We start from the raw sequence: 21,156 nt of genomic DNA on the forward strand, positions 1-21,156 counted from the left end.
CTGCCATAGCTGCAGTTTTCTTTATAATTAGGGCCCTACCAAATTCACGGTCAGTTTCATAGTCATGGGGTTTTAAAAATTGTAAATTTCATGATTTCAGCTATTTAAATCTGGTATTTCACAGTGTTGTAATTGTAGGGGCCCTGACCCGAAAAGGAAAAGGGGGGGGGGCAGGGACTACAAAGTTATTGTAGGGAGGGCTGCGGTACTGCTACCCTTACTTCTGTGCTGCTGGTGGCAGCGCTGCCCTCAGAGCTGGGCAGCTGGAGAGCGGCGGCTTCTGGCCAGGAGCCCAGCTCTGAAGGCAGAGCTGCTACCAGCAGCAGCGCAGAAGTAAGGATGGCCTGGTATGGCATTGCCACCCTTACTTCTCCACTACTGCCTGCAGAGCTGGGCCCTCAGTCAGCAGCTGCCGCTCTCTGACCACCCAGCTCTGAATACAGCAGCGCAGAAGTAAGAGTGGCTTGGTATGGTATTGCCACCCTTCCTTCTGCACTGCTGTTGGCAGGGCGCTGCCTTCAGAACTGGACGCCCGGCCATCAGCTGCTGCTCTCTGGCCACCCAGCTCTGAAGGCAGCGCAGAAGTAATGGTGGCAATACTGCAACCCACCTGAAACTCACTTTTGGGTCAGGACCCCCAATTTGAGAAACGCTGGTCTCCCCTGTGAAATCTGTATAGTTTAGGGTAAAAGCATACAAAAGACCAGATTTCACAAGGGGAGACCAGATTTCATGGTCCATAATGCGTTTATCATGGACGTGAATTTGGTAGGACCCTATTTATTATTAAACTAAAAGGGATTAATCCTCCTCCATAATGTTTAACTAACATAAGATTAACAAGAGTTATCACAGAAAATATGAACAACTCAAAGGTTAAACATGCTTTGCTAGGAGAATGCCATTCTAACTATTTTGTGTAAAAGCAATATTTAAGTGAGATGGAACAAAATGAACTAACAGACAACATTTCAAAAATACCCACCTTGTTATCCTCCTCTTCCTCTTCATCAGATTTTTCTGAGAGCAGTGGAGAAGAATCACTTTTTATCTCCTCTTTAACTTTTGCGAGTTTTACCACTTTATTCTTCTTAGCTCTTGTCTTCCTCCTCTTTGAGTTTCCCTGAATACAAAAACATCATCTTAGTTCTGTCAACTGAAATGCCTCATTGCCATGAGCCATTCAGAAAGATTTATTTCTATATTAGATAGAAGTTGATTTTATTAAATGGTATTGAGATATACAAGTTACCTCGTTAGACCAGAAATAGGAAAGGGATCCAGCCTGACAATAAAGAGCACATACAAACTAAAGACAAAAACCCTACGTAATCTGATTTTATAAATCATTATTTGAGCTAGCCAGACACACTCTGATTAAATGGTCATCAGTGTGACGAACAACTGGCGAGAGCAAGGGTGAGGATCTGCTAACAAGCAGATTACTACTTTATCATATTGTTAAAGATCTGAAATTTCACTTACCGCGCCAGAAAGTCTTTGTGCTTCCTTCCTTGCAAGATCTTTATTGAGTAATTTAATGAGGTAGTCTGCTCGGGTCTGCAACTGCTTGGCCTGGGGTTTCTTATCTGGATCATCTGGTAGAATCTGAGAGGAGAATAAAAAACATCAAGTATGAATAACAGTATTTCCAATTTGGAAGATGCCAGAGTGGAAAAGCTGCAGCAGGCTGGAATAGCAGAAATACAGAGGAGAAGAGCACTGGAGGTGGCAAAAAGCCGCATGATTCTGGATCCACTCTGACGCTACACTGTAAATGTGCTAGTGTGCCTGAAGGAGTGGAAAACATCTTGAAACCCACCCTCAACTTTTTGCTCCTTCCCACTATGTACTGTGACAGGGTCAGGCCAGATGGCTACAGGAGACTGATAGAAGGCAGATATATTAGCCCGAGGTTAAGCAGGTCCCTTTTCCCTGGGTAAGGTAACAGGGGAAGGTTCCAGAACAATCAGGAACTTTCTGGAAACAATTAAGGCAGACAGGCTGATTAGAACACCTGCAGCCAATCAAGAAGCTGCCAGAATCAAATAAGACAGGCAGGCTAATCAGGGCACCTGGGTTTAAAAAGGCGCTCACTTCAGTTTGTGGTGTTGTGTCTGAGGAGTTGGGAGCAAGAGGCACTAGGAGCTGAGAGTGAGAAGGTGTACTGCTGGAGGCCTGAGGAGTACAAGCATTATCAGACACCAGGAGGAAGGTCCTATGGTGAGGATAAGGAAGGTGTTGGGAGGAGGCCATGGGGAAGTAGCCCACGGAGTTGTAGCTGTCACACAGCTGTTCCAGGAGGCACTCCAGACAGGGCATTCCACAGGGCCCTGGGCTGGAACCCGGAGTAGAGAGCAGGCCCGGGTTCCACCCAAACCTCCCAACTCCTGATCAGACACAGGAGGAGTTCACCTGGACTGTGGGTTCACAAAAACGGCCAAACCGAGGGCAGCTGTGAATCTCTGAGGCGAGCAAATCCGCCAATAAGCGAAAGACCCACCAAGATAGAGGAGGAGCTTTGTCACAGTACACTAATTCGAGAGCCTCAAAAGCAATTCAATGACACAAGAGTTACCAGCCCTGGTTTTGCGTTTCTGCTCTCGTAACACATAATTCAGCTAGGAGAAGCTAGGCTCCTGCACCACATGGACATCAATGGATGGAACTTCCACCTCAAATAGCATACTTGCTTCTAGTGAGTGGGGGAAATGAGTCAGGTGAGCAAACAGGGATGGGGAGCAAAAAACAAGAGTAAAAATGAATGCAAATAGCCAAAAAAGAGAGGGGATGAGAGGTAATAGGAGAGGAGAGTGCTAATGGACTGAAAAAGAAAGATAAACATTGTACCAGGACATGGCACAATGGGGTAAAGATGGCCATGACATCTACCAGTCAACCACAAGAAGGGTTCCAATAAAGCAGAGTTGACGTATACTTTTTGTGAGATTTCAAATTACCATAAAATAAACAGTTTCAATGGCTCTTCCTTACCAACTAAGCAAAATGAATTTAAAATATGCTCACCAGCTGGATGACAGGACATACCTTGTGTGTCAAGCTGAGGTCAGGATCCATTTTTATCATTTCCCAACTACCATACCCATATTCATAGATGCCTATTAAAAGATTGGAGTCATCCTCTTTGCCCCAATCTATATCAAAATGAGCTGCCTTAGTGTGACATGGAATGGCATATCTAGAGGAAAGAAATCAGAAAGACACATATTTTTATTTCTGAAAACTAAAGAGGTTGCAGAAGACTTGCTGAGAAGGTAACTCAGATGTATTTTCTAAGGTTTTCAAAAACATTTCACAACAATTTCGTTTAATTAAATTAATGCTGTGATCTTTGCGCTAAACAGGCCAAGATTACTAAAGAGGCATGATAAGGCCCGTGTCTGGGACCATCATTCCTGAAGTCATGTTACTCATTACAGTCTCAGCACTCATTTTAAAAAGTTTCTAACTCAACATAGCTGCGAATAAAAGCTTGAAAATGTAACTTAAGTGTAGCCAATGCAGTGTCTACAGACAGTCTAAAACTATAGCTATAAGAGTTGTGAATCTCAGTGAGTTAACACAAAAGCCACACACTTTGGGAGGCCCGGCCATTACCATCAGAGCAGAAGCGTCAGCATATGGCTAGAGATAAGTGCCCATCTCAGCCATCCAACTAGATACATTCCAGTAACCAGGGTAAGTACTGCCATACCCCATGCTTCTTCAGTGATGGGAGAGGGAGGAGGGAAAGAGAGGGGCCCCCTGTTGTCACTCCTGGAAGGGAAAAGAAGGGAACTCTCCACCACCATTTTAAATAGAGGAGAAGGAACCACAGGGGAGCTCCCCTCAGGTCCTGGTATGCCTAAAATCCAGATTGCTTTAATTGGGCCTGGGTGCTAAAAATGTTTGCATAGGTCAGTATATAAAGGCATTTAATGTAATAAGTTAACAGAAAATAGCTTATTTTTCATATTAAAAACAATTACTACTACTCACTGTTTTCTTTCTTCTGGATCTGAAGGAATAGACTTGTGCAATGGTGCCAACTCTTCCTCATGAGAGATGACTAGCTTTGCATTCACTTGTACTCCTGATATTCGGAATGTTGGGCCTTTAACTTTTCCAAGTCTGCCCCCTTGAATTAAGAACCATAACAATGTAAAATATATTGTACATAAAATGGATAAATGTTAAGTGTATTTTATCAACTGGCAAGTTTAAAGAAAAAATAAGCCAGATTCTGATCTTATATGTCCACCATGCAGCGGTGCACCTTAACATTTTATTCATCTACTCAAATTAATTTTGGTTAAAACAAAACTCCAGTCAACCCCCAGAATCTCAAGTATTGTCAATTACTGATACCCAGATTTAATTTAAACTTTTGAATAAAGTGAAAATGAACTGTCTACCCTTATAATTCACCCAGAAAAAAACCTTACACACACTGGTATTGATTTCACAATCCACCTATTTGATGTTTTTAGTGTATCTGCAATAGTTAGAATCAGATTAATAACTCTGATATCATACTTAACAACTTAACAAAACTTATTCTTGATAAGTCCTTTTTATTCCATTTTGTTTTGCTCAAACATACTGTACCTGCTCTTTCTTGTCCAGAGGAATTGTCCTTTAAAGCCTTATTGCATCCATTGTGTACCAGTTCCCCCAAGCGCCTAAGGTCTGTCTCAGATTTATCAACTAATTCAGCATCTCTAGCTATAGCATCTAGCCTGTAATAAAACACAAGTTCTTCTTACACCTCTGAAGTTTTGACACTTTGTGAAGGACTCCTTCAAAATACGAAACTAAAGAGGTAATGTCAGTCCTCATTCATCCTACGCATGCACATCTGATATGTTGTGTGAAGTTCTAATCCATATAGTTTAGAAATGCTATAGAAAAACTAGAGAAACTGTAAAAATGTCAGTAAAAGTGATCTAAAGACCAGAAAACAAGACAAACAGGAAAAATAAGGGAGCTAATTTTACTTATACAGTATTGGAGTGTGTACATGGTGGGTGTTTGAGACAGACACACCCCCACTGACAATTGTTGGTAACATGACCCCACAGTTTATAGAAAGAAAGACAGAAAGAAAGACAAATTGCTCACATAACGCAGAGTAACACAGTTTAAGAAGAAAAAGGAGTACTGACATTAGAAAAACATACTTAACAGTAACACTAACTGGGCAACTGGGGCCTGACCATTGTGAGTCTTTTCACACACTTCAATAGGCATTGAACAGGCTTTATGATAGCTTACAAAATGAGGTAGATGAATAGCCATCACTGAAGATGACTTAACACTGTGCTAGTTAAGACAGAACTCTGAAGGACATAATGAAGAGTCCTGCAAAATGCAAAGGGTCAGATTAAATGACTTGAGGTGTCCTTTTGGCATTCAGTATATATATATATAAAAGAAGAAAAATAAAGAATATGAAGATAATTTAATACTATTATTAAGGTAACAGACTAGCACAGTGTTCTCTTTTCAAGATATGGACTCTTGGTATATTGTTTTGATGTTTAATCTTATAAAATTCCAAATTGTTACGTAACTATAATCAAATAGGTTTACCTTTCCAGAGGGCCACCAAATTTCTTGTAACTCTTGATAAACCTAATAACAGAAAATAATTGCACTGTTTAAGTGTAAGATTAACTAATCACAGTTTAAAAACTACAGTGAATAATATGCTTATTGCAATATAAAAACCAAGTGATATGGATAATGCTAAAAAGAAAAATCACTAGGATAGTTTAATGAATCAAGATAATCCACATTTAAACCAAGTGCTTCATTAAGTTTACTAGATAATATAAATAAAACAATAGAAGCTACAATTTATTTCAGAAATTACTTTATTAGTTTCACAAGACAACAGATATTCAAAGCAACTAGATGAGTTTAGTCGTAAGATCAAATGTGGATTTACAGTAAATAGTGAATTCAGAGATATTATCTCTTGTTTAGTTAAGAAGGGGTAATGATTCAAGACAGATTATTTCAATTAGGATTTAAGATACATGGCAGAAAGGAGAAGGAATATTATTGGAATTAAAAGAATCACATGTGGATGGTAGGTTATTAAGAAATATGAAACATCTGGGATAAAGAAGGGAAACAAAGCAGCTCAATTTCCTTTTCGCACATGATCAGAATCCGAGTTACTACTGTAGTCACAAAAGCACCCTTGAAAAAAAAGCAGCAATCCATTAACGTCACTAGATGAAATGGAGAGAGAATGAGGATCTTAAAGTTATGTTTATAACCCAAAATATTCAAGTGTTACAATCGTTTTAATGGAGATAAATTTAAATACTTAAATTATAGAAACAAATCAGCATTTTGAAAAGGTAAGATTAAAAAAAGTAATTATTATTCTCCCTCATGCCAAACATTGTTTCCCGAACCAACTATCTGAAGTGATCATGTCATGTAGTTTACATCAAAAGATCACTTAGCTTAAGTGATTTCTTATGGTTTTAAAAACTTAAAGCATCATGTCACAGGAATTCAATTACAAATGGTGAGAAATTCAAAACAAAACCCACTCAACTTCTTGTAGGTCTCCCTGCAAAGAAGTGCAGGCTCTTTCTCCACCTCTGGTTTATAAATAACTATGAAAAAGAAAATATTTAGCCTACTCATACATCTTTTATAAAAATTTCTCACCATTGTAACAACTGGTTTTTGAAAGTGCAGTATCGGGGGAATGCAGGGATTAGGAGCTGTACATACTATGAAACAAGTCAATCAGGCATCACACTCAACTTTAGTATACCATATTAAAATGGGATCTCACTGTGTACGTATTAAAAGTCCATTATGTCAGCACCATATAAGTACTTAAAGGAAAATACCCAAATGCCTAGAATAAAAATTCTTAATCCAAATTCAGTTAAAATTGACTTTGTTCCATAGTTTTAAACTATAATCTGATGAAATTTCATTTCACAGCTATAACAAAGCATTTCTCCCCCCACATCTTACCGCCTAATCTCTGCATCACTAAATCCTTTAATATTCTCTCGTGGAATAGTGCGTGGTCTTCCTCGTTTTTTGGGTCGTTTTCTTTCAGAGATAGAATCACTATCAGAACCAGAGTATCTTCTGTTCCTACTACGCCTCCCTTCACTTCCATTGAAGCTGATCTGGAATTTTGAAAAGGAGTAAGTCACAAAGTTATGTAACCAAAATTCATAATAAAATGTTTCTCAGTTTATCTAAAATACACTGTAATTAATAAAAGAAAAAGGGGAATGAGAAGGGAAGAAAAGTTTGTCATAACCCAAAGATACCTGTTTTGCACAGTTTCGCATTCTTGGAAGCATATAAATTTCTTCAAGCTCCTTCTGTCTTTCCTCCTCTTCTAATCTTCGCCTGTGGAGCTCTGGAATGATTTCTTCCCAGTTCCTTGAATTTCGTTCAGGCTCCAACCCAATGTCATCTTCATCCATATTGGAAAAATTGGCCACCTGGTAAAGCAGAACACATTTAAGAGCCAATAAGAGTATAGGAATCTACCTCTACACCATCACAAACTATAATATTAGGAAAATAGGTTCATATATTTATGATAGCACATGCTTACTTTTATATTTACAACTCACTCCAATTATGCCTATGTATAATGTATACGTTATGTACTCTTTTTTCACATGTGCATGCATGACACACAACACCTTGCCTTGTAGTGACACTGGGTGGTGGGTAAGAAAAAAATATGGAGTACAAACATTAAAATGCCTTAATCATAGTTAGGACTACGACTTTGACATGGAGGTCAAGGAATCCATGACTTCCAGAGACCTCTGTGACTTGAGCCTCCAGGGCCTAGGAGCTGTAGGGTCCCCACCAGCCCTGGCGGCTGGGAACTGCGGGGCCTGAGCTTCCAGCCACAGAGGGCGGCAAGGGTGCCCCGCAGCTCCCAGCTGCTGCTGGGTCGCTCTGCAGTTCTCTGCTGCTGCGAGCCCCTCCCACAGCTCCTGATCACTGTGGGCAGCGGGGGTAGCCATAGCCAGCCCCAGAGCTCCAAGCCAGAGCCACACAGGAGGTGGGGGTGCCCTAAGCTTGGAGCCACAACTGGTGTGAGGACCTTGCATCTCCGAGACAGGCCCCACTGGGTGGCGTGGGGAACTTGCAGCTCCCCATTTTGTTATGCATATTTTTAGTAAAAGTCACTGATTGGACAGGTCATGGCAATTAAGAAAAATTCATGGAAGCCTGTGACCTATCCATGACTTTTACTAAAAATATGCATGACAAAAATCTTAGCCTTAATCATAGTCATTTGGTCATTTCATGGTATCACTACAAGGTTAAGGTTGTTTTGGTGCCCTAATTGTACATTTCTTATCTTAATATATTTGAACTTTGTTTAAGTGTAACTTTGACTCTGTATTTTTTAGCCTTCTAAGGCTTGATTTGGGGATAATTACAAAATCTCTGTAATGTTTCATACCCTTAAACTACAGATATATTCTCTCAAGCCTATATCCATTTTGATGGAGCTTTTTCCTCAGGAATTATTTTGATACACTGCCAAAATTTTCCTCAGGAATGCAACCAAGACTGGCAAATGGTTATTTTAACCATTTATAATTCAGTTAAACCCAAGTGGAATTTCACGGGACAAAGACAAGATACTTCTCTAGCCCAAGAGCTTTCTCCATGCCAAACTTCAAAGGCCTGCTGCAAGCAATGAAGGTGTTATAGCTTCTCCAGACAAACCACCACAAGAAGCTTTTAAAAATGAACGTATTAAGCAACCTAAATTTGAGGCTGCGACCAGCTCCCACTAGTATGAAAGAGCTTAGACCTGAACACTACCCCGACACCCTTTTAAAATAATGTTAGATGTATATGACAGTCTTGACATGAATAATTTATAGATATCACAGTAAAGTTGCAACTGAACCGACAGCAGGTGAATTACTTGATGTCTTACTAATCAGGCAAAATTATTCAAGTTTAAGGTTTTTTTAAAACCTCATGTTGGAGACAACCACCTTGTGCATGTGAAAAGAGATTTGTGAAAAATAGTTTAATGAATTTCCTTAATTTAATACGGTTGTTACATATGAATAAAGATAAGATGGATATTTCAGGTATTTCTGTAAATTAACAAATATTGTAAAGGAAACTGCCGCTAACAGAAATAAATGAGAGAGCAGTACCTTAAACTGGGAAAGCAACTCGTCTCCTACAGTTAATGGTCCTGGCTCATTTTCCCGTGTTTCAGCCCTCTTCAAGATTTCATCTATATCCATTTCCTGAAAAAATAACATTTCTTGTTACCATTAAAAGACTGAAAACAAGATTAGATTGATGTGTCCAACATATGTAGAAAGTTAGCCCTTTTTACCTGTGGCTCCTGCTCTTCTCCTTCAGGTTCCTTAAAAAGTTCCTCAGCACCAAACTTTAAAATTGCCGACAACTCTTCCTTATTAAAAGGAGTAGAGCTGAAAATACAGAAAACTAAATTTCACTGTCAACTACTTACAGAAAACACCTTAACTTTAGATTAGTATGACAAATTCTTCATCATGATTCAAGCAAGTTTTCTTCTCAGTGCATTGTTAGAAAAAGTTGCATCTAACATGCACTATGAAAAAAAGTTTTTGAAGGTAGCAAAAGTAATTTTGAATCAGAATTAAGAATTCTTTAAATTTTACATATACAAGTTCACTAGATACTTCCTCACTCAACATCTAAAAAAGTAACATTATTTTAATTAGATGTCAATAATATTAAAAAAATATCACCCTTTCTGGATTGTGTATCAATATACCTTGAAGGAGCGGAACCTGTGTGGAGTACAGTCTTCCCTGTAGTGTCCATTCTCTGAATTACTAAATGATCTAACACCATCTTCTTCTTGGCTCTTTCAAGAATATCTTCCTCTACTGATCCCTTTGTGACTAGCCGATAAATATTAACCTATGTACAAAAACATAAAAACTTGACAAACATTTGGAAGTTACACATTAAAACTACATTTAAATTAATCTAACACTAACAAAAAACTTATGCAAAAAGGGGAAGAAAAAATAAAGATGTCAAATCTTTGTTTTCAATGTCCTGATTGTTGTTGATCTGTGTTTCCAGATTTAAATTCAGTTTAGAGACTAAGTCAGCTCTTTCACTCAAGTCTCTCCATAAGCAGTTTCATAACTAGTATAATTCCAGAACTTTTAATTAAACTCCAGTGATGAAGCACATAGATTCAGTTATCTTCTAGAATGACATCCATGCACAATTTATGCTTAAATCATACTACACTTGTGGCAGACCCACAGCTTCCCCCATACTACTTGCAGCTGTCATCTGGTATTCATTGCCATGAAGGAGCAAGTTCCAGCTGTTCAATGAACAAGTCCTATTTTAGTCAATATAAGGCTTAGTTAAGCACTAGCAAAGCAGAAATTTCACATTATATTTGATGTAGGGAGCACAGCAGTATGAATGTACTATTACAAATTTACTAGTGTGACAATGTTGTAGCCAAGTCCGTCCCAAGATACGAGAGAAACAAGGAAAGCTCATCTCTCCATCAACAGAAGTTGATCTAAAAAAAAAAGATATTACCTCACCCACCTTGTCTCTCTAATTGTTCTAATGTGTATTTTACAAAATGAAAATTCTTTAGCAAGTAACATGGTTATTGTTATTAAAGTCAGCATCCTACTTACACAGATTTTATATGTATTATACACAAAAATATACAAACACATTATACTGAGACACCTTAGAGACTAACAAATTTATCTGAGCATAAGCTTTCGTGAGCTACAGCTCACTTCATCGGATGCATCACGGAAGCTTATGCTCAAATAAATTTGTTAGTCTCTAAGGTGCCACAAGTACTCCTTTTCTTTTTGTAGATACAGACTAACACGGCTGCTACTCTGAAACCTGTCATTATACTGAGAGTTATTTATGAACCCAATATTTATTGCTCTAAAAAGATATGCAGACTTTGGCCTCCAATCCTGCAACTGACAGAACCCCATTGCAGGTTTAGGTCTTACAGCTGAAATACATACCTGTTTCTTTTGGCCAATCCTATGAGCTCTAGCCTGTGCCTGCAGATCATTCTGTGGGTTCCAGTCAGAATCAAATATAACTACGGTGTCAGCAGATGCCAAGTTTATACCTAGCCCTCCAGCTCTCGTAGACAGTAAAAAGCAGAAATCCTGAAAGTAGGAAAAAAGAAAGAAATGCATCATAAACACAATATCAAAATCCAGCCAAAAATCAATCTGAACTTAAATGAATTTAGATTGTGTAAGCTCTTCGGGGCAGAACCATCTTTTAGATTGTGTATTTGTACAATGCCTGGTACAGTAGGATCTCAGGTCCATAACTGGAGCTTGTTCCTGCTGCTACCACAATATAATTAATTGACTAATAAGAACTGACATCAAGTGTATTTTTTTTTAGCAAATGTTAAAGTAGATTTTCATGCTGATCGAAGTCCCAAGGATGTGGGGACTCCCTGCTGCAAAAGGTAAAGCTGAACCTATCTTGCTAAATTTAGATGACTCATCTTTTGGTGCAAGTTATCTCCTAATGTTGGATGACAAAAGGAGCCAGAATTCTAGAAGGTAGACACCAACAGAAAGAATAAGTGAAAGTTAAACTATGAAGCGGAGTATTTGTGACCATTTGGATAAAATTAGTTGTAGGTCTCATTTAAACCTAAATAATATGATCATGGGCACTTTATGTATACACAAACGGATGTGAAACAGTAGAAAATTCATAATCCAAATTGTTTTTAACAAATGAATTTTTAACTACATGCCTAGAAATCAAATTAGAATATTGCAATGGACTTTTCTGGACAAAATGTTAGTTCCTTTGTGAGGTGAGGGGAAACAGCTTCCCAAGTACAGACATTGAATTATGATGTACACAGCAAAATCCAATACAGGAAATAAGCTCTATTCAATGTAAGAAAAATCCTATTTTTATAAGAATCATTTTATAGTGTTTTGTTACATAACAAAAGGATAATCCAACTAATATCATTCAGATCTAATCTAAAAATATATACTTTTCTTAAGGTTGAAGAAGGTATTTTACATAAGTAATCAGGATCATACTTTATGTTAAAAGAAGATGCATAGTCTTGTTGCAAAAGCACAGAAATAGAAGTCATACCCCCCCACACATGTGAGGTTTAACTCTTTATGTTTGTTAAGTGTTCTGAAATATTTGGATGGAAGGTGCTGGAGAAGTGTGAGGCATTAGGATATGGCCAAAACACTCTAGTGAACTTGTTTTGTCAATGTTTTCAATAATAAGTTCTACCTAGGAGATTTATTGACAGTTGTAAACATTCCAGATAGATAAGGATGACATTTCAATTTTAATACTAAATTTCCTTGGTTTTAAGCCCTGAAATCTTGGCTTTTACTGTAATGGTTTTTATCATAATTATTAATAGCAAGAAGCAAAATATAAATAATTGAAAAAGACATAGCAAATTCCATAACTGAAAATACACAGTAGCCTACCTCTGATCCTTCTGCGTTAAAATGATCCAGTGCTTGCTTCCTCAATTCCCCTTTTATTGAGCCATCTAGTCTCTAAAAAGATTGAACGCTCCAATTAAAATACAAGTCTATATAAAGGTTAGTCCTTACAATGTACACTAATTACAGTAAATTTGAATTCTGAATTGACAAAAGTACAGCCATAAAAAAATACAGTAACTTGAAATCTCACCCCCCAACTCAAGTTCCCCCTAAACCCAGCCAGGCAGTTTCAAAATAAGTTTTAGGCTATATTACTAGTCTTAGTCTTCTGTTCATAAGTTCAGTCTTCAAGAAGGGTATACAACACTGCTGATTAATTTTTCTTAAGAAAAAACTGTACAGATCATTTGGCAAGTCATTTTCTGCTAAATAAAGGTGACATTAAGACATTAAATGCTAAAAGAGAATGTAGACTCTTTAGACCAGTACAAGAACAAGAATAAACTCTTACCTGAAAGGGGAATTGACGATACTTCAAATATTCTGCTAGGATGTCCAGCATCCTCACCATCTGAGAGAAAATAAGAACTCTGTTGCCACGCTCCCTTAGGCGAATCAGTAGCTTGTCAAGAAGGATTAGTTTCCCGCTGCTACGGATTAAATGCTGCAGGAATAATAAAAATCTTTACTAATTTATGTGGATTCATTTTGTAATATTCTGTGATCAGAAGAGTACATTTTTTTTATTATATTGTAGTCAGTGTACTGTGTGCATGAATCAAAAGTTGAATCATTAATGAACAAAATAATCAGGATATTATATTCAATTCTACCCCAGTATAACAGAAGAACAGTATGAATTTAGCTTGCCTAAAGCAGGCAAATGTGTGCAGAGCGCGCCATGGTTGTTAGGCAGTTGATGAGAGCTTTCACATCATACATATACTTGTAACTTCTTGATACTTTAAACATTTAATCTAAAATGACTCCTCATTCCCAAAAATATAATTTGCTGGGCTGTCCTAGTCAGTAGCAGCAGTCAGAAGAATGTTCATGCTATTTTAATAGAAAACTTCACCGGAACTTCCAACTAAGGAACTCATTCACCTCGGTATGCTACACATAAGGCCCCTTTAATTTTTTTTAAAAAAAAAAAACTGATTTTTACCAAAAAATCCCCATGTTTTACAAAGGCTATTCTTTTTTTAAAAACAATTTTCACCTGAATTTTGGACCGCTCAAGTGCATGAAAATATTGATTATGTTAAGAAAACCCAATATTACACGTTAGGTAGATGTGTGTATGTTAATATTAACTTAAGTGTAAATGTGAGGTTGTCTGTAAGGCAGCATAGTGTCAGATACACATATATACACACAAATGGGGTGTGTGTGTACATATGTCAATGCTTGAGTCCTAAAGAAAAGTAGTGCTGGAATTCTCTGGACTTGTCTCCTCACTAAGGAAGGAGAGATGCAGCGCTGATAATCTGATCCATCCTGACCTCGGGGATACAAAGATTCCTCTCTTTTCAGGAAGAAGCATGTACAGTAATATAGTATTATGCAGCTAAATACACTTAATTAAACAAACAACCACAGCATTAACCTTTTTTTCCTTTCAATACTGTTATTTTTCTCTATTTGTTGCTTTTTTCTTGCCTTCCCATCCACCAATATTAAGCCCACTATTTATCCAGAAAACTGGGAAAGCAACATTTGGCACCAATTTTTGCCAGTTTTTAATTTTTTGTAATAAATACTGATATTTTTCCTGGGAGATTTTAAACAAAACAAAAACCAAAAACAAAAGATCTTGACTATACAGAGTTACCTTTGTAACTAAATACAGTTGCTATACAAATATGTTACTACCCTAGGTGATGTTCAGGTAGTAGGGAGGTTATCTGGATATTTTATACCAGGAACATCACTATGGTATCTGAGTGCCTTAAAGGTAAAACAGAAGTAAAACAATGTAATGCCTTAAAAGTGAAACAATATCATTGGGAAACTGGAAACAATATAAAAGTGAGTGGCTTAAAAGTAAAACAATATAATATTTTTCCTCTTACACTTTCTCTTTCCCCTCTCTCCTCACATCCAATCCTTTCCTTCCCTCTACAAAATTTTTTTAAAAATTGCACTATAATTAGTTGGATTTGTTTAATTTTTAGTTTTCTAGCCTGAAGGAATGTTGGGTATTGCAGAGTTCCTGCAAAAAGTGTGTTGTCCCCTAGGTACAGCAGCACATTGAGTTAACCACCATTCTCTTCTGTACATAGTAAACATGCATTCATTAGAAATTAATATTTATATAGTGCAATAGGTGCATGGCACTTTACACATTGGTATGATTAACTAAGGTCTTAATCCTGTAAGAATTTACATACATGCTTAACTGTAAGCATGTGAGCAGCTTCACTGAAATCAATGGGACTACTCAGCTGCAAACACTTAAGCACAAGTACAAGTGTTTGTATCATCAGGGCACAAGAAATATCCTAAGGTAAAATTAAGATGGAAATTACACATCATTTACAGTTTTTCACTAATGCTAACTCATTATCTTATTAAACTGGAGCAGGGAAGCTATCACTTTGAATATGCATCTATTAAAATGATGAATGAAGAAGTATTTCTGACAAATATGGCCCATGATTTATGTATGATTTACACTCAATATGCCTAATTTTAAGATAACTATCTTTCAGCCTTCTTAAGAACTACTTTAAAATGCAGATTGGGTTGAAATCATGGGCTGTCACTGCAAAATTCAGTACTTCTGCAAAAAATATTTAAAATGAGAAAAGATCCAATGAATAATTTTTCCTCTCTGATCTTCAGAAACATACAAAAAAGGCCCACACTTCTGTCACTACAGTACACCCTTACTATAACGCCCTTCACAATAGCAAACCTTGGGCTATAGCGAACCGGGTCCATGGATCCCACCTCAAGCCCCAGGGCTGCTTTGTGGGACTGAGAACTCCTCTGGCTCTGGGACTGCAAACATGGGGGTGACAGCTCCTCCGGCCCCGGGGCTGCGGCAGAAAATTCCTCCGGACTCATGGCAGAGTGCTCCTGAGGTCCTGCAGCCGGTGGAGCTATCTGTCTCAGAGACAGCCTGTCAGCTCCGCTGTGCAGCTTGAGGTGTCGGCCACAACCCTCATCCGCACGGTAGGACACTTTCCCTTTAATGAACCCCTGGCTAGAACAACCAAATGGCTTGGATCCGCAGGGGTTCGTTATAGCAAGAGTGTACTGTATTAATTGTTTAGAATGCTATATTTGTCATCAGTTATTCAAGAGTCTACTTGGCTACAAATTCACATAGGTTTATACTTATACAGCATTAGAGAGCAATCATTACAGAGGCATCTTGGCCTTTTAATTTGTTCTATTTCAGATTGATTTAAAATCTGTCAAGTTTTGCTTTGGTTCAAAATACAGTCCCAAATTCTCAACCCAGTAGACTACTTCCTTTTTAATTTAATCAAATCAGCTCTATTTTTTATTCAGAAATAAAGGATGGATCACACTAGTAACTACGACACAAAATCTATTCAATACATATCTATAATACAGAATGCACATCAGAAGTTCAGGTCTTCACTTTACACAGTATACTTCAATAAGACAGTTGATAAATGCTGTATAAACCACTTGCATGCATATTTCAGAAATAAAACTAAGAGAATAATTTCATTAAAAAAAAAGTGTTTTTTACCTGTAAGGCCTCTTGTTTATTATAGAATTCATTATCATCTGGTGGTTTAATGAGGTAGCAATGGTTACAACACTTCTTGAGTTCCATCATGATGTTCAAAAAGCCTGAGGTACTGCCCTTTGAACCTTTACTCAGGGCTTTGTAATTCCTGGTTAAAATCCACCTATGATATAGAATATGTAGTGTAATTCTTAACCAGATTTTTTTTGGGGGGTGGAGAGAAGGAGCAAAGAGGAGACGAAAGGTGGCAGGCAGCTATTAAAATATGCAGTAACTGCAGGAAAAGAATGAAGCTCCAAACATAAAACTCACAAGTATCCCATATAAGACAAGCTGATTGAAAGGAATTAAATTAATATGAATTACACTAAAACAAATCTTAAAAGCAGAGAGCATATACTAAAGGTGAAATCCAGGATCCATTCAAGTCAATGACAAAAATCACATAGGCTTGAATTAGGCCAGGATTTTACCGAAGCAATTTTTACAAGTCTTTATTACAAGCTGAAAAATATCTGTTTAGCAATTAGCATCATGCAAAGACTCAATAAAATATGACAATCACACTTATATAGGACGTGGATGTGTTTGTTTTTTTGTTGTTTTTTTTTGGCTATTTCAAGGTAGCCCACTTACTTGTAATATTGCTTCTGCAATGCACTCATCTCCATTCTCAAAATCTGTTCAACCTTGGCAGGTAGAGATTTTTCTACATCTTTCTTAACCCTCCGTAACAGAAATGGCTCAAGTTCTCTGTGAAGACTTGCATAGCCAAATTCTCTCCCTTTGCCATGCTCCTCTTCAAAATCTTCCCAGGAAGAAAACCTTAAGGTAATATAAAAAATTTTAGTGGTATCAAGTTTTTCTATTCCTCTGCAGAGTTTGAAAAATGAAGCATTGATGCACTGTAGATGACCTGAAAGGAATGTGGACTAGAAAGTCAATATATGGAGAAAAGAAAATGACTAGCCATTAACCAAACTAAGAGCAGATTGGAGCAAAATTCAGATCATCATTCATGTGTGGCGCATGCCTCTCATTTGGGGAGGCTAGCCCGAGGGCTGAAAGCTACCCTGAAGAAGCGGAGTGCAGATGCCCAAGGCATCCATGCTCTGAAAGGCAGGGGTCGGCAGCTGCACCTCAGGGGAGGCTTAGCCTCCCCTGGCCTATTATACCCACCACCTATGATATCCACCAATAAAAAGATGTCAACTTTTCAACATTTGTTTTAATCCTGAATTAGGATGAAAAATTGAAATTTCAAAAATTTTTGTGGAAAGGGAATTCTGATCAGAAAACACAAACATTTCTTTTTGACATATTTGATCAAGAAATGAAACATTTTGATATTCCGGAAACTAAAATGTTTCATTTTGGTTTATTGAACTGACCGAAAATGCTTCATTTTGAGTTAGTTCAATAAATAAACTACATTTGCTCATAGTGGTACACTGCCTCATAGGAACTGTCATATGAGAGCCTGGTGCTCCTAGCTTCCCCTATGGGTCAGGTTCCCTGGCCCACACTATATTTCCTGTACTTCATCCAGTCACATTTCTCCCATAATGCACCATGTAGCTCAGAGGCAAATCCACACTGCATTATGGGAGACGTAAATCCTCTGAGCAGCCCAGCCCATAGTTAAGAATGGGGGTCAGAACTACAACTCCTATTAAGCAATGCACTAAAAGGGAAATGCAGTTTCGTTTGGGTTCAGATCAGTTCAACAAAACATTGATTAATCCAATTTGGGTTAAGATGACCAAAAATGAAATATTTCATTTAGATTTTTCCAAAAGAAAATCAAAATTTTTCAGCAAAACTGAATTTTTCACGGAAGAAAAGTCTGAGCTTGCAGAAACTGCATTTTCCAGGAGAAAACCATTTCAATGAAAAACTCCCAACCAGCTCTGAGAGAAATGCAAATATATTAACAGCACAGTGAAAACCAAATTACTGTTCATTTTTTCATTACTGTTCATTGCATTTTTATGTAAACGTAGTTTTGGGGGCGGGTTTTAGCTAATGATTTTCAATAGCGTTTAGTTTAGTGCAATGGGCCATACAGCATCACTGGTTCTGAATCAATATGGACTTCTTTATAGGAACCAATGACATTGTATTTCCCATTGTATTTTATGGGCAAAAATATGTGACAGAGAGGCATTTGCTATGCAAACATAAATGACATTAACTGATAACCTTATTAGCTGTCTCAAAGACAATGATTGAAAGGATGTTGAGAATTAACTGTACAGAGACTATCCTCCAAAACAAGGTGAGGCATACTGTCAGGGTTGTAACCCATATAAAGGCATTTAGTTTTCAGTACCAATCCATTTATTTTAATGGTTTTCTAAAGCAGAAAAGTTTTAAACTATTTGTCAGATGTGGCATGAAAAATAAGTGCATCTGCTACATGTTTAAATATTATATGATATTTTAAAGTATTTTTCACTGTGAAATTTTCTGTTCAAGAATACTATAACTATGTTAACAAGAGTATGAAAGATCTTATTTACTTTTCTGGCATGATGAAGTGCAGCAAAGACCAGAGCTCTTTGAGGGAGTTTTGCAGAGGAGTTCCAGTGATAAGAAGACGATGGTTTGACTTAAAGTCTATTAGTGTCTTGTATAGAAGGGAATCATCATTTTTTAAACGATGAGCTTCGTCCACTCCTATAAATGCCCAATTTAGACCACCAAGGAAAGACTTAAAAAAAGAAAAGAAAATTATGTAAAAGAAGCATTTGATAGTTAGAATCATGAAGGCCATATACTATTATTTTTCTACAATAAATAAATAAATTAAATAAAATTCAAACCTTAAAAAACTGACTACTAGTTCTGCCAGTCCCTTTTCACACGCCAAACACGAAGCAGAGTAACCAGTAACTGGATATAATGTTCGTTAACAAACCTTTAAATTAATGTTATATGGACACCAGTGTGTTTTAATATTGAACTATGTCTTTTAAGTTGGCTGGGATCAACTGCAGAAAGAGTTCTTCATTGTTAAAATATTATAGTTAGCTGAAGTGTGAGCTATACCAACAAAAACTCAGGCCTCAACACTTCATTAGCTTCCATTAGCTTTCCTTTGGATCCACTAGCTCAGACCTTCAATTAGCTTTCCTCTGGTTCTGAAAGAATTCACAGGACTGCTACCTATCACACATGAGGCAGTACAAAGTACATTACAAAAAGAAATAACTATGGTCCTTCTTCCCAGAATATATAAAACAGAAATGAGGGGAGAGAACACAGCACTTGCTGCTAGAAATAGGGAGAATAAGAAGAGAAAAAACTGTCAGTCAACCACAAAATAATTGTGGCATGATGCTCTGACATGCTTTTGTGATGTTTCTATTGATAATTAAGGTATAAAACAGTTTTTTTGTTTAAAGCTCAACTCTGAAGTTCTAAGTGCTCTGAAGTCCACAAGGTTAACTGGAGTGCCTTCAAACTGATATATGAAAACACTGCATTACTGTTCATCATCATCATCACACATTGACCAAACATGGCACCATATACTGTAATTCAATTGCAGGATCTGTGGTTCCCTGATGTCACTCCTCAAGGTTCAATATCAAAATTGAAAGAGCAGCAGCAGCATAAGTAGCTGGAGAAACAAATCAATGTCTCTCAGAAATTTGAAGAACAACAATCTAAACTGCTATAGAAAATCTATCATATTTATAAAACAAAGTGTGCACATTTCCAGGAGCCAAAATAAATGTAATGGCAAGTACAACTCTATATGTTGTGGTACAGAATAAATGATGATCTCTATTAATGGAAAATAAAAATAATTCAAAATTATGACTTACCTTATCCTTTAGCAAAATTTCATAAGTTGTCAAAAGAATATTAAATTTTAACCGTTTGGTCTGTGGATGCATCCATTCGTGAGTTCTTATCTACAAAGAAAGATTGTAAATTTGTGAGAAATTTAAGATAGAAAGTTGGGATGGTCATTTTCAACCTGATTAACTTTAAATGCTACAGAAGTATGAATGTTAAATAATATACAATAATCTGACTTTTTTTTTCTATTTTGTGCTTGTTTAACATAATCACTAACAGGAAAGAATCAGACTTACAAGTAGGGTAATATATATTTGATAAACACTCAAAAGTAACTTGCTAGATATAGGGGCAATGTCATAAAGTGATCAAAGAAAACCAGGAAGGTAATTTGCTCCTCTAAAATGAGAAGGCGCATTTGAAGGAGGAAGGTGAAGAAAGAGTTACTCAACTATTTTCCATTTTGAAGTATATGCCACCTTGGTCTACAAAAACATTTGAGATACATTAGCAATTTATTCCAAAATAATAACCTAGACAAGCTTTAATATCATTTCTGACCATCAAATGATTTTATTTCTCAAATAAACATTCAGTAATCAACTCATAAAATCTGTTCACTGAAATGATACAAATCTATTGTAGTATTTTAAATTAATTTTAAAAGTTATTGTATGTTCATGGTGCATCATTAATCTGTGTCCTAAAGCAAGTTTGTAGCTAAACAATACTTGGCTACTTCATTGTTACTTTAGTAAAATAAGAACTGTTTAAAGCCTCCTTAACTGCAAAGGAGAAAAAGTAACAGGTGATACATGGACCGTGCTTCCTTATAGAATATTCCATGAATTTTTGGGAAGCTAACATGAAAAATTAAAGGTTTTTGATTTTTAAACTTCCATTCTGAAAGAAATTCACAACTCAGAACATTACATCCAGAGGTTGAACTGGAAGAGAAAAAAAAAAAAATGGTACTCTTCCAAATTCTGGCCACAAATGAAGCTCAGCAATTCTGCGGCTCTACTCACATCAGATCTTATGTAACTGTTGTGACCAGCAATGAAATAGTCAACTATGACATTTAGTTAACAATCCCTTGATGTGAATAGGGGCAGT

At 37.0% G+C, this 21,156-nt stretch overlaps 1 protein-coding gene across 2 annotated transcripts in view; it reads right to left on the minus strand.

Annotated features, from left to right (window-relative positions):
* The window catches only part of CHD1 (chromodomain helicase DNA binding protein 1), a 91,362-nt gene that overhangs the window by 12,661 nt on the left and 57,545 nt on the right, over nucleotides 1-21,156 (minus strand). For both annotated transcript variants that reach the window (XM_084627976.1, XM_084627977.1), the window contains 18 exons: nucleotides 20,064-20,153; nucleotides 18,753-18,943; nucleotides 16,867-17,055; nucleotides 16,231-16,393; nucleotides 13,012-13,164; nucleotides 12,540-12,611; nucleotides 11,064-11,213; nucleotides 9,809-9,957; nucleotides 9,383-9,479; nucleotides 9,195-9,290; nucleotides 7,317-7,493; nucleotides 7,009-7,169; nucleotides 5,593-5,634; nucleotides 4,609-4,739; nucleotides 4,000-4,138; nucleotides 3,049-3,199; nucleotides 1,486-1,608; nucleotides 986-1,123 (listed from right to left, as the gene is read on the minus strand). In XM_084627976.1, coding sequence (XP_084484102.1) covers nucleotides 986-1,123; nucleotides 1,486-1,608; nucleotides 3,049-3,199; nucleotides 4,000-4,138; nucleotides 4,609-4,739; nucleotides 5,593-5,634; nucleotides 7,009-7,169; nucleotides 7,317-7,493; nucleotides 9,195-9,290; nucleotides 9,383-9,479; nucleotides 9,809-9,957; nucleotides 11,064-11,213; nucleotides 12,540-12,611; nucleotides 13,012-13,164; nucleotides 16,231-16,393; nucleotides 16,867-17,055; nucleotides 18,753-18,943; nucleotides 20,064-20,153 — 2,412 coding nt within the window. The remainder of the gene's footprint in view (nucleotides 1-985; nucleotides 1,124-1,485; nucleotides 1,609-3,048; nucleotides 3,200-3,999; nucleotides 4,139-4,608; nucleotides 4,740-5,592; nucleotides 5,635-7,008; nucleotides 7,170-7,316; nucleotides 7,494-9,194; nucleotides 9,291-9,382; nucleotides 9,480-9,808; nucleotides 9,958-11,063; nucleotides 11,214-12,539; nucleotides 12,612-13,011; nucleotides 13,165-16,230; nucleotides 16,394-16,866; nucleotides 17,056-18,752; nucleotides 18,944-20,063; nucleotides 20,154-21,156) is intronic.

Source organism: Lepidochelys olivacea (assembly GCF_965140295.1).
Source record: "Lepidochelys olivacea isolate rLepOli2 genome assembly, chromosome: 5".
Classification (NCBI taxonomy): domain Eukaryota; kingdom Metazoa; phylum Chordata; order Testudines; family Cheloniidae; genus Lepidochelys; species Lepidochelys olivacea.